This window comes from Brienomyrus brachyistius, chromosome 1 (assembly GCF_023856365.1).
Source record: "Brienomyrus brachyistius isolate T26 chromosome 1, BBRACH_0.4, whole genome shotgun sequence".
In the NCBI taxonomy this organism is placed as follows: Eukaryota; Metazoa; Chordata; class Actinopteri; order Osteoglossiformes; family Mormyridae; genus Brienomyrus; species Brienomyrus brachyistius.
The window spans coordinates 43,788,497-43,803,058 of record NC_064533.1 but is presented as its reverse complement, the minus strand read 5'-3'; the positions used below and the strand labels follow the sequence as shown (position 1 = coordinate 43,803,058).

The window sequence follows — 14,562 nt, the reverse complement described above, 5'->3', positions numbered from 1 at the left end:
ATGAATGCTAATAAAATTTGTCTTCGGACGGGTCACAGACGCATATGACCTTGTCGCTCAACAGCCAGGATCACGGGCCTTCATCATGCACCTGAAGGGCGAAACTCAGACTAATTGCTATCATCTTTCAGACGCGTATTTCCAGGGTAGAGCTCGCGCACCACGGGGACTAATATTCCCACAGTGCACCGCGGCGAGCAATGACAAAACACGGAAATAGGCTTTTTAAACAAGGGGACTACGCATCGCTGGCTTTGTGATACAGAATTGTGCATGTATGATTGGTAGAAGCAGTGACACAATCTAAAGATTAAAAGCATATTTGGCCACGTTTTTGCAAAAAGGCAAACAAATTAAACTATACGCTGAACGTGATACCTGAGGCATAGAGACGATCATCGAAATGGTATATGAGGAGTTAAGCGCTCGTCTGAACGAGTCCGGCTATAAAAACTGGCTGAAAGCGGGCTACTGCCTCCTAAAAGTGAAAGACGGGCTGTGCGACTTCGTGAATAATGAAATTAAATGTTTTCATGTGGTTATAATTAAAAGTAACCATGTGCTGAGATCTGGCAGGCAATGCCAGAACCAATGCAGACCAAAGGGAAACCAGGTAAGTGAGAGAGAGAGAGAGAGAGAGAGTGTGTGTGTGTGAGAGAGAGAGAGAAATACGTGGAGCGGCCTCGGCATAGGACGGAAACACAGCTGTGTACTGCAAATAAACGTATCTTTCACGGCCCGACTTGGAAGGGACTGTTCACTTGGTCTGTATTTTTATGTATGAAATATGTTATTTTGCAATTCACGTATTATTCTTTCTAGATAACATGTAGTAAATTGTGTAACTAAATTCCCAATAAAATGTTACATTTAAAACTAACTATTTTTTTCACCTGTGAATAATGAATAACAGAAACAGATCAGAAACAGGCGGACCAAGTTTTTTTTTTTTTTTTACAAGACCGTTCTAAAATTTCCAAAAAAACTAACGAATGTTAAATTATTGATACTTTTATCACAAATACTCGAGTATGAAACCAATAAGCGTTCTAGCCATCAAACTTACTTCTCAACTGTCAAGTAAAACTGGACACAGCGCCGGTCCTAGCCGAGGTGGCGCTGCGCCAGTCAGAGGTAAAATTAAACCTGGTACCCCTTCAGAATTTGGCGCCCTGGGCAGCTGCCTATGTCATCTATAGACCAGCTGTATTATTTTAAGTGGTGATGTGATTTTTAAATGTTCCACAAGTTCACGTCGGCCTGCTCAGTGTGCCGCGAATGGAAGGCGGAGATTTTACGGCATCACACCAGTACAGCAGGGGTGGTGAACTGGAGCAACTGTAAGCCGTGGCTCTGGTCCTTTGAGCATTGGGAGCTGGCAAAGGCAAGTTTTCCTGAAATGCACCATGCAGTCACCACGACATAAGTGTGACGCATTGAGTCCAGTGGCGTCACCTGCTGGTGCTGTGCCTCTCTTACAGGCTTACATGCCTCGTGGGCAGGCCAACAGCACCGGCCCGGAGCAGTGCGATGCTGCCGCGCTCCTCAACCTCATCAACTTCTGCAACCACTTCAGCTCTATAGACCAGCAGAGTGTCAGGGAGGTGAGATCCATTCAGGCAACAACAGGTGGATCTTACTCTAGCTGACTAGCGATGTGAGAATTGTATGTGCGTAACATGCGGTGTTGGTATTAATATTGCACATCGTCCAGCCCTGTAATATACTACTATACTACAGTAATTTTTCGAATTCAGTACAAAATACCCCCCCCCCCCTTGAGCTGTGATGTCATTCAGTGCTGATACCAGTTTTTACACCAGTGGAAAACCAGTACCTTGAGGTACCGTACTTTTGGTACTTTCCCAAAGTACCAAAAGTACAGTACTTAGTGTGGTGAAAAAGCACCCAGGGTTTCTTACCCCACGTTACGTACCTTTGCCCAGCTGAAGGTGACCCTGGTGGCTCCCGCTTGCAGGTGATCAGGCAGAGAAATGAGCTGATGCACTCCTGTGAGATGCGGGTGTCTCCCCAGTGGATGACGCAGTTACAGAGGAACCTGGACCAGCTACTGCAGCAGCTCAGACGTGTCACTAAGGTGGCTGATATCAGTCAGGAGATACGGGAGGTAACACAAGATGCTGGTGTGTGTGGGCGGGGGGGGGGGGGGGGGGGGAAGGGGCTTACTCTGAAATATGAAATGTAAATGTGACAACCTGACATACATTATATATTATTGTCTACGACATGTTTCATTACCTAGATTTTTTACCGAGACACTTAAATCTAATGCACACAGGGTAATGTTTATACTGCCTTGTAATTAGAGTTTATATGTGATTGGTGGATGTGTAGATCCTGTCGGCTGATTGGTCGGTGAGCTTCACTGAGTCAGATGCTGTTGACTGCGCTCAGTGCGAGGGGGTCGAGCCGGAGTTCATCAGCCAGCTGGAGACTGATCTACTGAGGGAGAAACTGGACGATCTGTTGGTCCGCACTGAGTCGGAACCCCCCCCTGACCCAAAGGTGAAGCAATTACATTATAGCTTAGTCCCTCAGTTAATCTTTGCTGCCTTTTCTAAGTAAGCATTACACTGCTTTCAGCATCCTTCTACTTCCTTGTCATGCATTAAGCATTTTTCTAACAGTCATTAATTCATTCATTAGAGTAAAATTAAATAAGAACCACGCTTTTATACTGCTCGCATACCAAAAGTATTGATTGGTTCTCAAATTGGTTTTTCAGGATCTTGAGGAGTTGGGGAAGCTCAAAGAATTCATTCGACTCCACCCAGATTTGGAAAAGAGCTTTCAGACTCACTTTTGCAAAGATCAATCACAGCAGTTTGAAGGAGATTCCATGAAATGATGCTGGGACGCTTGACAAGGTGTATATTACAGCAGGCAGGTGGTGATTGGCGAATGAATCAGCAGAAACGCCGTGCTTTCAAATAAAGGCAGTTAAACAGTAATCGATTTGTAATTAATTGTGATGTAAAAGGATGTTCTTCAAAACCAACTTTGTTATGCAAAGACACTCGTAAAAAAATGTATTACTCAGACCCTTCTGACGGAAAACGTCATGTGACCTGAGGGAGTCGTAGGGAGCGCCGCGGTGTTTGGACCTAATGCTGTCAACGGTGTTTATTTCTCAGGAATAACAACATATTTATTACACTGTGGACATTTTACATTTATCATAGTGCGGTTTCGTTACGGTGATGGCGCTTTGCAACCGATTTAAGGATGAGAATTACAAAAACTGGCTCAAAACTACGCTGAGCTTGCAACTACTGAGACACGGCCTCGGCGATTTCATAGAGAAGGAAAGCGAAACTTATCACAGCTCCCTACGCAAGAAGCTTGGGGATGCGGAATGTACAAGGAAATGTCAGTCCCACAAGGTAAAATTATTACTAAGCGAAATATAGGGACACGTCAAGGAGGAACCTCCGTTAATTGTTATTTTATATATGAAATGAATTTTGCATGTAACCAGTGGTTAAATCAGAATCAAAGAAGGCTAGCCCTGTCACTCCGGGTAGAGGAGGGTGGAGACTGAATAAGCAGCTCTGTATGGTTAAAAGCCTTTGAAGTTTTTGAAACATAACATATAAATTAGTTTTTAAAAATGCTTATTCATTCGTAACGTCCCCGTGAAAATGCATTAAAATATCAAGTTATACCCGTCTTGTAGTAGAGTCTAGTTGGTAAGTTTTGGGAGCAGTTACGAAGGACTAAACATGACATACGTTTAAATAAATAAATGTACAAAAGAGTTTTAAATATATAAAGATTATACATTTTGGTCATGAAAAATTACAATTTGTTTTACACTTATCCGTATCTGCATCCATCCATTTTCCAAACCGTTTATCCTACTGGGTCGCGGGGGGTCCGGAGCCTATGCCGGAAGCAATGGGCACGAGGCAGGGAACAACCCAGTAATTTGTACGTTTTTTTGTTTAAACTTATGTTTAGTCTTACATATATGGTAAGCGAGGTAAAATAAGTACAAAAGCACACGAGACAGAAATCAAGGTATCATGTACGTTTAAGCTGATGAAAAACTGACCTTTAATTAAAGCGTATATCTTGAATTTTATACTTAATTTTAGGACGTTAAAAGTGCCATATAATGAAAATCAGCCTTTACCTCGCCCTAGTTAAATAAGGAGAGTTTGATACATGAACTGACATGCAGTGAATCTCAGATACTGTAATTCACTCTTTTAAATATGAATCGCCTATACACTATATAGACAAAAGTATTGTGACACACCTCTTAATCATTGAATTCATGTGTTTCTGGTATATAAAATAAATCCCAGTCAGTTTTACAATCATTTGTGAAAGAACGAGTCGTTCTGAAGAGCTCAGTGAATTCAAATCCAGTTCTGTCATAGGATGACGCCTTTGCAATAGGCTACTTCAGGAAATTTCTTCCCTGCGAGATATTCCACGGTAAGTGGTATATACCAATAGTAAGTGGTATTATTGCAAAGTGGACATTTGAAAGAACGGAAACTCAATCACAAAGTGGCAGATCACGTAAAGTAACCGAGGGGGGGGGGTCCCAGTGTTGAGGTGTATAGTGTGTAAAAGTCAGAGATGCTTCTTTGACTCATTAACTACAGAGTTACAAACTTCCTCTGGCATTAACTGCAGTACAAAAACTGTACACTGGGAGCTTCGTGGAATGGGCTTCCATGGCGAGCAGCTGCATGTAAGCCTCACATCCCCAAGCGCAGTGCCAAGCGTAGTATGCAGTGGTGTAAAGCACGCTGTCACTGGACTCTGCAGTGGTGGAAATGTGTTCTGTGGGGTGTTGAATTATGCTTCTCTGACTGGCAGTCTGATGGATGAGTCTGGGTTTGGCGGATGCCAGGAGAACGCTACCTGCCTGACTGCAGTGCGCCAACTGTAAAGTTTGGTGGAGGGGGGATAGTGGTATAGGGCTGTTTCTCATGGGTTGGGCTGGACCCCTCAGTTCTAGTGAAGGAAACTTAATGCTTCAGCAAACCAAGAGAATTTTGATCATTCTATGCTTCCAACTTTGTGGGACCAGTTTGGGGAAGGAAGGCCCTTTATGTTCCAGCATGACTGTGCCCCAGTGCACAGAGCATGGTGCATAAAAGCATGGCGGGGTGAGTTTGGTGTGGAAGAACCTGACTGGCCCACACAGAGCCCTGACTTTAACTCCGTCTAACACCTTTGGGATGAACTAGAACGGAAATTGTGAGCCAGGCCTTCACGTCCGGCATCAGCGCCTGACCTCACAAATGCTCTCCTGGATGAATGGGCAAAAATTCCCGCAGACACACTCCACAAACTGCATCAGCGACTCCGTCGGGTCGCATTGGTGAACAGTCCAACAGATTCACAAAGCGATCCATTGCCAATTTGCCTGCGCAGAGTGAACAGCGATTCGCCTTTGATCTGGAGGTTTTATCACCCCAATCTCTAAATCTTTTGGGGAGTGAAAAATCAGGACTAACATCATATGGTGTGAACTCGGCATAACCCTAATTTCCCCATTTGGGGGGGGGGGGGGGGGTTGGGGGACGATGCTGAGCTGTACACCTGCCTTGTGCCTGATGCTGGCTGGGATAGACTCCAGGCTGCACTACAATCCTGACCAGTTTAAGAAGGGGGAGGTTGGGAGATAATTAAAGAGCCAAGAATCTGAAGTTTCTTTAACCTGCTGTGTCACATTTTGTTTCATTCCTGAAATTATTGAAAAGCAGTTAATACTGCAAGTACATAATGTAATATTATAGTTAAAAGTATATAATATTAAAAGTGCTCAAAAAACTGACATTGTAACTTTGATTTTATTACTATTAGACATTTTTTTGGGACAAAAGTTAGGTTTAAGTAGAGACAAAGAATTTTGTGTATAATAAGAATGCTATATTTAATAATGACCATTAAACTATAAATTATACATTCCTCATACATTAAAGTTATTAATGATTTCTCCCCCAGTATGTCCAGTGTCACCATTTAAACCATATTTTCAGCAGGATTCTAATCTTTGCGAAACCTGTAAAAAGTGGAGAGAAGAAATATTCAACAATCATAAAAATAAGAAAGGAAACATTTACTGGGAGAACTGTGAACCTTATAAGTGGTCAACGGACAAGTGGGAGGTAGCAAAGGTAAGTTTGAGTTTATTGTGATACTGTTTGTGTTTATTGTGATACTGTTTGTGTCTATTGTGATACTGATTGTTTTTATTGTGATACTGATACTGTTTGTGTTTATTGTGATACTGATTGTTTTTATTGTGATACTGATACTGTTTGTGTTTATTGTGATACTGATTGTTTTTATTGTGATACTGATACTGTTTGTTTTTATTGTGATACTGATACTGTTTGTGTTTATTGTGATACTGATTGTTTTTATTGTGATACTGATACTGTTTGTGTTTATTGTGATACTGATACTGTTTGTGTTTATTGTGATACTGCTTAACGCCAATTATAAAAACTGTAGAGGGGAGTTTAAATGTGGTTTGGGGTAGAATGGTAACGTAGATGTTACAGAATTGGCACAGATGCTGATGCCAGTTCAGGAGACACTAAGCATTTGTTTGGCTTGTGATTTCAGCTCTGGTTGTGTTTCACAGGTCTACATGCCCAAGGGGAACAAGAAACACAACCGATTTGAGCAGTTCGATATCTCAGCAGTACTTAATTTCATAAGTTTTTGCAATCATTTTAATAAATTGGGAAACAACCATTTTATTTCAATGGTAATGTCTATATATTTATGTCTAAAGTTGCACATCCAAACATCCTACAGTCACATTGACAGTATGCAGAATATATAGAGAACCGGGAAGCAGTATAACTTACAGTGTAGTGGAGAGAGTCACCCACTTACATTCAATACCTGCTCTCAACTGAAGGTGACCTATGTGAGGAACCAGATGATGCATAGTCCTGACATGAAGGTGGCAAAAAAGGACATGGAGGAACATTTTGGGAAAATCTTTCAGTTTGTCAGACATCTCCAAGGTCATGTTCCAGGGCTGCAGAAGCTCCCCGAAGTGCTGGAACAGGTTGGAGGGACTGACCTTTCATGATTTATTTTTTTTTTGACTGCAAGAAGCAGAACAAAGATATACTTTTTAGTGTTTTTCAGCGAGGTTGTCGATTCATCTCTCTTTGTTTTTCTGTCTAGCTCCAGAACACAGAGCTTAGCATCATTTTTGAGGGGGACAATCCCAATGTTTCAAGCTTTAAGGAAAATATTCAAACCTTGTTTAGGGATCAGAAGATATTTGACGTGGAACAGCAAATTTTTAAGGAAAAGCTTCAGTTTTTAACTGACTGCCTGGAGAAAGACAAACAATCGGTTGAGGTGAGAAGATCTGTGTCAGGGATATACCGAATGGCAAATGAACAAAAATAATTAAGAAACTTGACTTATGGCCAGACTTTGTAAGTTTATGTCCAATATGCAAGCTTGACTTTTTATGGGCAGCGAAACATTGACTGCTACTGTGAATGTACCAGTATAAATATACCTTTTGAAAATGGTCTGAAAGTCAGTTTCATACTTTATTAATGACGCGTTTTGGTTTCTGAAAATCTGAAATGTTTCCTACATAATCAGCTGAAGGTCATGTGACATTCTGCCATGTGCCAAACCTCATCTGGTGTTAATGATTTCTGGATGTACTTTCATGTGCCTGCAGGATGGGGAGATTGCAGGAATCAGGGCATTCCTCGAAGAGAACAAGGACCTGCTGGAGCAGCTGGCCCCACAGGTCCAGAAGCTGAATGAGATCCAGGCAAAGGTAGACGATCATGAGCAACAGCTCAGCACACTAACTGAGAAGGTTGGCAACCTTGAAAAAAAGGCCAGTGGTGAGTGTGTAGGACGTTCATGGTTTTTTAGCTTGTTTACCATTAGGTTGGACCTCAAACCACTGGAACAGAGGAGTGGAACATGCTGCTTTAATCATTAAGAATGAAACAGGGCACCATTATAAATGTCTCTTCTAATACATAATCTACCACTTATTTAGCTACGTTTGACAACATTCTTCATGCAAAGAGGTTTGGTGTTTTGAGCAAAATAATTTGGTAATGAGTTTTGTAGTATTAAAATAAGGTTTTATATTCACATAGCTGGTGTTAAATAGCACTTGTTTTGTGTAGAACCTGTTTTTAGTGCAGATGTGGTGAAGTATAAAAACCACGTCCTGGAAGAGGCTACGAAGCGCAACTGGAAAACTCCACAGTTCTCAGAAAAATACGATCCAAAAGGTATCCCACTTCATTATCCACATTTTAATTTGTGAGAATCAGATAGGGATGGGAGAAGGAACAGCATCTTAAATTGGAAAAGGGGTTTGGCTTTTCACAGTGATATGAGCGGGGATTTTGCCATGTGCTGAAAAAGAATCATGGATGATGGAGGTCAGGGTAGGGTTACTCATATGATGGGAGTATGATGGAGGTCAGGGTTAGAGTTACTCGGGTGACATGGGAGTATGATGGAGGTCAGGGTTAGAGTTACTCGGGTGACATGGGAGTATGATGGAGGTCAGGGTAGGGTTACTCGGGTGACATGGGAGTATGGTGGAGGTCATGGTTAGGGTTACTCGGGTGACGTGGGAGTATGATGGAGGTCAGGGTAGGGTTACTCGGGTGACGTGGGAGTATGATGGAGGTCAGGGTTAGAGTTACTCGGGTGACATGGGAGTATGATGGAGGTCAGGGTTAGGGTTACTTGGGTGACATGGGAGTATGATGGAGGTCAGGGTAGGGTTACTCGGGTGACATGGGAGTATGATGAAGGTCAGGGTTAGTGTTACTCGGGTGACATAGGAGTATGATGGAGGTCAGGGTAGGGTTACTCGGGTGACATGGGAGTATGGTGGAGGTCATGGTTAGGGTTACTCGGGTGACGTGGGAGTATGATGGAGGTCAGGGTAGGGTTACTCGGGTGACGTGGGAGTATGATGGAGGTCAGGGTTAGGGTTACTTGGGTGACGTGGGAGTATGATGGAGGTCAGGGTAGGGTTACTCGGGTGACATGGGAGTATGATGTAGGTCAGGGTAGGGTTACTCGGGTGACATGGGAGTATGATGGAGGTCAGGGTTGGGTTACTCGGGTGACGTGGGAGTATGATGGAGGTCAGGGTTAGAGTTACTCGGGTGACATGGGAGTATGATGGAGGTCAGGGTTAGAGTTACTCGGGTGACATGGGAGTAGGATGGAGGTCAGGGTAGGGTTACTCGGGTGACATGGGAGTATGATGAAGGTCAGGGTTAGTGTTACTCGGGTGACATAGGAGTATGATGGAGGTCAGGGTAGGGTTACTCAGGTGACTGAGAAGCATGCTGTTCCTGACTCACCCATTCATGTGCCCAAGGTCGCGGTTACATAGGACAGCTGGAGATTAACGGGCACAAGTTCGAGGGGAAGATAGTCCAGCTCAACAAGATAGCAGCTCATCAGGAGGTAGCAAGAATGGCCCTGGAGCAGCTGGACGAGCTGTCAAAGGACAGTCCAGCCGCCCCCTCAGCTGACCGATCGGGCGTCGTAAGCTCTGCAGGTATAGTGCTTCAGGAGGGATTAACAATGCATATTAATTTCAAAATGTGAAAATGTCACCTGACGTCCGTCACTTTCTGAACAATCCAATATTATAAATTTATGGAGCCGTATATGTATAAATATGTATGGAGATTTACTTATATATTTTTCTGCTTATTTAGGCACCACTTATTTTAGCAGTGTGACTGTTCATCTCAACGCTGAGGCAGAAGGACACGGTGAGACAGAGCAGCAAGCCACTGAGTCTGCCTACCAGGCATTAAGCAACGAGTGCGGCATCAAGGATCTTCAGGCTGGTAAATAAATAAAGAATCACTTCCATCTCACTCTCCCTTTTGGTTTTTGCCTTCTTCTAGTACAAGAAATTCCATCCATCCATTTTGTGTAACATTTGTCCTATTTAGGGTCATGGGGAGTAAGAGAATTAAAAAACATGTCTGCACATATGAAACCTTGTCTTTTTTAGGTAAATCTTATAAGGGTGTAATTCAGCAACACTTTTTAAAGTCCGGTGTGCCGCTGGCAGAACGTCTCGACGGCGGGTCTGATGGGAAGGCATATTGCAAACTGACGCTGTCCGGACCATTTACTTTTCAGGGAGAAGGTCAGTCGGTTACAAGAAAACAATGGTGAAGAAATGGTTTTGTTTAATTATGCACATAGCAGTACAATTATGGTTTTTGAACAGAGGGCTCAACCAAGAAAAAGGATGCAGAACAGCAGGCTGCTAAAGCTGCCCTCTGCCAGCTGGCCGAGATCCTCGGCGTGACAAACATGCCTGCAGCAAACTACAAGGGAGCGCTGAAGGAGGCGATGGAAGCGAAGGGCCTGAATCCACCCGAATACGCAGAGGTTCAATCCAATGCACAAGATACTCCAGATGATGAAGCAGGTAAGTGCGATATATTTGGGATTACAAGACACAGTCATTTTTCCAAATTGAGCTGTTGCTGTTCTTCTGTAGGTGACAGGAGCCTGCCAGCAAAGGTCCCGGAAGCACCTCAGGACAAAGCGACAGGCTGGGTGCCTCTTCCTGCCGCTCCAGATCAGGCAGCTCTTCCTACAAAAGGGCTTGTGGTTGCACCTCAGGGTATTCCTTTGTCTGCATGACCCGCTTTGGAGCGTCTCTCTCCACATGTACCCTAATCTATCATGTACCTACTGACGGGCTTAATATACTGCACATTTGACCTTGATTTTGCTATAGTACTTTTGGTTCAAAGATAAGACACTTTTTCATGGGTAAAAATGCATTGAACATGCTTAAATTTGAGCCCAGCCATGCAGAGCGATGCACCATGTCTTCTGATATACAGTCCGTCCGTGAATAATGCTGTGAATGAACCTTTTCATTCTGTCAGCACGAATAGAAGACCCTCACTGATGGTTTCTCTCTCTGTCAGCACCCCCCATATTTAACGTCACAGTGAAAGTGCCTGTGAAGACAGAATTCAGTGCCGGTGCGTTTGACACCCAGGAAGACGCGGCTGAAGGAACCTACAGGGCTCTTGCAGGAGATCTTGCTCTGGGGCATTCAGGGCCAGGTATCAACTAATTCCCAAGTGATCTCTGTCCACTGAACCCCTACTGGTGAAGATAAGGCTATCCTCTCTCCCAGAGCTCCCTCCTGGTGGAACCAAACAACTGGTCCTGGATTTCTTCAGTAAGGCCAGCTGCAAGCCACCGGTGGAGACCAACGAAAACACTCAAGAAGGGAAGTTTAAATGCACACTGGCCATCCATGGAGACTTCACTTTTCAGAACCAAGGTGAGCAGTCTCAACCGGACTCTCAGTGAAGGACTCTCGGTGAAGGACTCTCAGTGATGGACTCTCAGTGAAGATCTATATTCTAGTTACTTGTCTTGTACATTTTCAGAAGGGGCATCCACAAAGAAGCAGGCAGAACAGGAGGCAGCAAAGGAAGCCTTAACCCGACTGTCACGGGTCTTGGGCTGGAACCAGGAAGAAGTAAGGGATGGTAATTACAAAGGACAGCTGAAGGAGCTGCTTGATAAACAGAAAAAGCAACCAACCTATCAGACACTTCCAGGAGTTACTGACAAAAGTTACAAAGCTGCAGGTTAGGGGATTTTTTCGCTTCTTTTGGCGTCACCACATGTGCTCATGTTGTTGGTTCCATAAGGTATCAGTTCTCTAACCTTCCCGATGTAGATGCTCTCAGCTTAGAAAGCTGCAGTGCCGAAGGTCCCGTCTGTGAAGCCACTGCATCAGTGAGTGATGCGGTATCCGTGGCGATCCCATCTGATGCCTGCAGTCAGTGGCCTTCTCCTCCTCAGAAATCTGCCAAGATAGACTGTCCAGGTAAAGCTGTCCCGGGCTTGTGGAAAATTTAACGGGTTGCAGGAGTAGGCAGATGCCAGGATACAACATTGTCTACTGCAGGCCTCGTTACATACCCATTTTATTATTAGATAGATCATCAGATATTATTTAAAGTAATTACCTGAAGTTTCTTGCCTACAGCAAAGATGCAGCAAACCACTTGCCATCTTGTCATAAATGATAAACAATGTGTGTCTGACTGTGTTTTACTGCTCTCTGTGTTACTGTGTGGCTGAGGCAGATATTCGAAGAATGCTTGGAGTCTATGGTCTAAACGAACAACAGGAGAATTTGTGTATCAGTTCAGAGTTGAGCTTTGGATACAAAGTGCAGATCAGCTTCCAGGACGGAACCTTAAGGAACCAAGATGCCCACATGACCAAGAAGGATGCCAAACGAAAGCTCTACTTGGAATTTGCCAAAGCTCTTTCCCTCGGGGGGTCAAGCACAGGTATTTTTGTAACTTAAGAAAAGCATGAAGTTCAAGGGTAAACAACAACAATAATAATAATCTCTAATATAAAATGAAATAAATGACAGCACTCTCTTGCCACTATTACAGTGTTTTATTGACGGACAATTTTTAATCACAGCACCATTTACTCCTTTTTTTGCAGCATCATTCGCTGTTTAGAAACTTTAGTACTAATCTTGATGCCAAACTCTTTTGAAAAATCTCTTAATAATATGAATTATTCTTATTTTACAGAGGAGCATAAGGCTGTAAATCTTGTTAAAGAATATTTCAAACGCCACACTTCTGAGCCACCGTCTGAGGATTATGAAACAAAAGCTGATAATAAGTTTGTATGCTCACTGACGCTCAAGTCCTTCTGTTTCTCTTACGAAAGCCGAGGTAGGAGTCACACCACTGTGCGACTCTGCTCTCATTGGTGCAGTGACAGTCACATGGGGACACTGGTGCTTACAGATTGCCCTCGTCGCCCACAGGGTCATCTGAGGAAGCAGCCAGACAGGAGGCCTCCCGGCTGGCCTTTTCTCGACTGGCCCCCCTGCTCGGGGACCCAGCGGCTGTTAGCGGCTGTGGCACCGAAGCTGAAGAGCAGCTCAAGCTACTCCTGCAGGCCGCCGGTCAGTCGGATCCGGTTTTTCAGCCACTTGCTACTCAGCACAAGGCCACCGCCCGACTTAGCCTGAGAAATCTCTCCTTGGGAAGCAGAGCCCAGAATAAGAGCAGCGCTCGGAGTGGACTTTGCAGCCGTATCCTCGGACTCCTGGGGGAGGAGGGTGCAGGTGTGTCCTGCTACATACATCACTGTCATTACATAGCAAATCAAGGGGGCTCTCAAGGTTCCTTAACTAGCACAATATGATATTTTGAATCCTAGTGATTTTTACTGATCTACTCACTTACAGAAGCGAGCAGCAAACTTCCAGTCAGGAATCAGCTTGATGATTGGTTTAAGAAGCAGAGAATTGAACAGCCAAAATTCGAGAACACGCAAGATGGTGTAATGGCTACATTCTCAGCCCTTCTGACTTTTTCTCATCCAGGTAGGGCTGACACTTCCCAAAATAATAATAATAAAATCATAATAATAATGCCAATTAAGCTGCGTGCAACATGCACATCCTCTTCTTCACCAAGTAATAAGAAGCAGACGTTCACCAGTCGCATTTTTTTATTATGCTAGAATGGGAGAACAGCTGGAAAGATGCAGAAAGCAGGCTGAGAGATGTGATGAAGGCGCGATTCAGACATCTGTCTGAGGACACCAACTAGCACCAGAGAGGAAGTGGGAAGGAAGAAGCAGGCGTCTGCTTCTCTGCTTACATCTCGCACCGTCACCAATGACCTCCAGTGGGAAGGGCTTTGCAGACTGTCTCTAAACGGAAGTGCCATGTTTACAAGCTTTACAACATACTGCAAAGATAGTGCAGTGGGGGAATTAAGCCAGATGCATCCTTGCGTGTCGTCCTCAGCCACAAGCAGTGTTTTCCGTAAAACGAGGCTGCTCTATACAGAAGGGTGACATGGATCTACGTGAAGGATCAATACTGAAATATCAACTCTCTCTCTGGAGATTTCATATGGAGATTTGATTCTAATATTAAAATATTGGTGTCTTTACTTGGTAATTTAGATGTAAATTTTAATACCAGGCAGCTTGGCCCATGGGGGGGGGGGACTTAAGTTCAACATATGAATTTTTTACTACTAGCCAATTGGGTGGCATGGTGGTGCAGAAATTAATCCTCCCCATCAATTAACTTCCATGAGCAATTTCCTCATTCAGAGCAGCACATGTTAACACAGTAAGTGCTCAGCCAATGGCTGCCAGCCACTGAGGTACAAAGAGCTGCTTATTCTCGCATCATCATGTCCACATTAAAATCCTTTGCTGAAGAGGGTGGCAGGTTGAGGGGGAAAAAAGGCTAATTACATTTTTAAAGTTTTTTCGATTTCTGTTCAATCCAGCTTGCAAACATCTCTGCTATTTCCTTGCTCTGGAAAATGGAGTACTGGGGTATGGAATGATTTTTTTTCTGAATTGTGTGTAATCATTCACCTGGGTGATTAATTGCATGAATAATTGTGTAAACAATCATTTGTGTATTCAGTGTAGAAATTCATTTATTCCAAACAGAAATATCAAAATAAAGACAAACGTGAGTTA

General features: G+C 43.6%; 2 protein-coding genes and 1 long non-coding RNA gene across 7 annotated transcripts; all 3 read left to right on the top strand.

Annotated features, from left to right (window-relative positions):
* The first annotated feature begins 187 nt into the window (after positions 1–187).
* On the top strand, positions 188–2,972 carry LOC125739704 (uncharacterized protein CXorf38-like). Its single transcript, XM_049010109.1, has 6 exons — positions 188–613; positions 1,250–1,384; positions 1,482–1,604; positions 1,979–2,128; positions 2,356–2,526; positions 2,747–2,972. The coding sequence occupies exons 1-6, from the start codon at positions 404–406 to the stop codon at positions 2,867–2,869; spliced, it is 912 nt and encodes a 303-aa protein (XP_048866066.1). The 5' UTR covers positions 188–403; the 3' UTR covers positions 2,870–2,972.
* A 118-nt stretch (positions 2,973–3,090) lies between these two features.
* Positions 3,091–14,562, top strand: si:ch211-91p5.3 (uncharacterized). 3 transcript variants are annotated; one of them, XM_049010087.1, is made up of 21 exons: positions 3,092–3,404; positions 6,027–6,161; positions 6,635–6,760; positions 6,917–7,069; positions 7,192–7,371; positions 7,709–7,880; positions 8,175–8,282; positions 9,395–9,577; positions 9,741–9,875; positions 10,046–10,183; positions 10,268–10,471; positions 10,544–10,669; positions 10,983–11,123; positions 11,198–11,347; positions 11,457–11,660; positions 11,753–11,902; positions 12,165–12,374; positions 12,633–12,779; positions 12,875–13,177; positions 13,301–13,438; positions 13,579–14,562. In XM_049010087.1, exons 1-21 carry the CDS (start codon positions 3,222–3,224, stop codon positions 13,665–13,667), a joined length of 3,375 nt encoding a protein of 1,124 aa, XP_048866044.1. In that variant the 5' UTR covers positions 3,092–3,221; the 3' UTR covers positions 13,668–14,562. The 3 variants fall into 3 exon arrangements, with proteins under 3 accessions (XP_048866054.1, XP_048866044.1, XP_048866035.1); XM_049010078.1 differs by having other exon boundaries at positions 6,024–6,161; XM_049010097.1 differs by lacking the exon at positions 6,635–6,760 and having other exon boundaries at positions 3,091–3,404; positions 6,024–6,161.
* LOC125739726 (uncharacterized) lies at positions 8,289–9,388 on the top strand. Of its 3 annotated transcripts, none has more exons than XR_007397254.1 (3): positions 8,289–8,688; positions 8,732–8,986; positions 9,156–9,388. It is a non-coding gene; the product is annotated as an uncharacterized LOC125739726 (long non-coding RNA). The 3 variants fall into 3 exon arrangements; XR_007397253.1 differs by having other exon boundaries at positions 8,289–8,731; positions 8,775–8,986; XR_007397252.1 differs by having other exon boundaries at positions 8,289–8,986; positions 9,156–9,198; positions 9,242–9,388.

Excerpts from the sequence above, each read along its gene's own strand:
- si:ch211-91p5.3 (XM_049010078.1), top strand. The coding sequence starts at position 3,222 with ATGGCGCTTTGCAACCGATTTAAGGATGAGAATTACAAAAACTGGCTC. Across the intron at positions 6,761-6,916 it reads ACAACCATTTTATTTCAATG|GTGACCTATGTGAGGAACCA; the intron begins GTAATGTCTATA and ends TCTCAACTGAAG. Across the intron at positions 13,178-13,300 it reads CCTGGGGGAGGAGGGTGCAG|AAGCGAGCAGCAAACTTCCA; the intron begins GTGTGTCCTGCT and ends ACTCACTTACAG.
- LOC125739704 (XM_049010109.1), top strand. The coding sequence starts at position 404 with ATGGTATATGAGGAGTTAAGCGCTCGTCTGAACGAGTCCGGCTATAAA. Across the intron at positions 614-1,249 it reads GCAGACCAAAGGGAAACCAG|TTCACGTCGGCCTGCTCAGT; the intron begins GTAAGTGAGAGA and ends ATGTTCCACAAG. Across the intron at positions 2,129-2,355 it reads TCAGTCAGGAGATACGGGAG|ATCCTGTCGGCTGATTGGTC; the intron begins GTAACACAAGAT and ends GTGGATGTGTAG.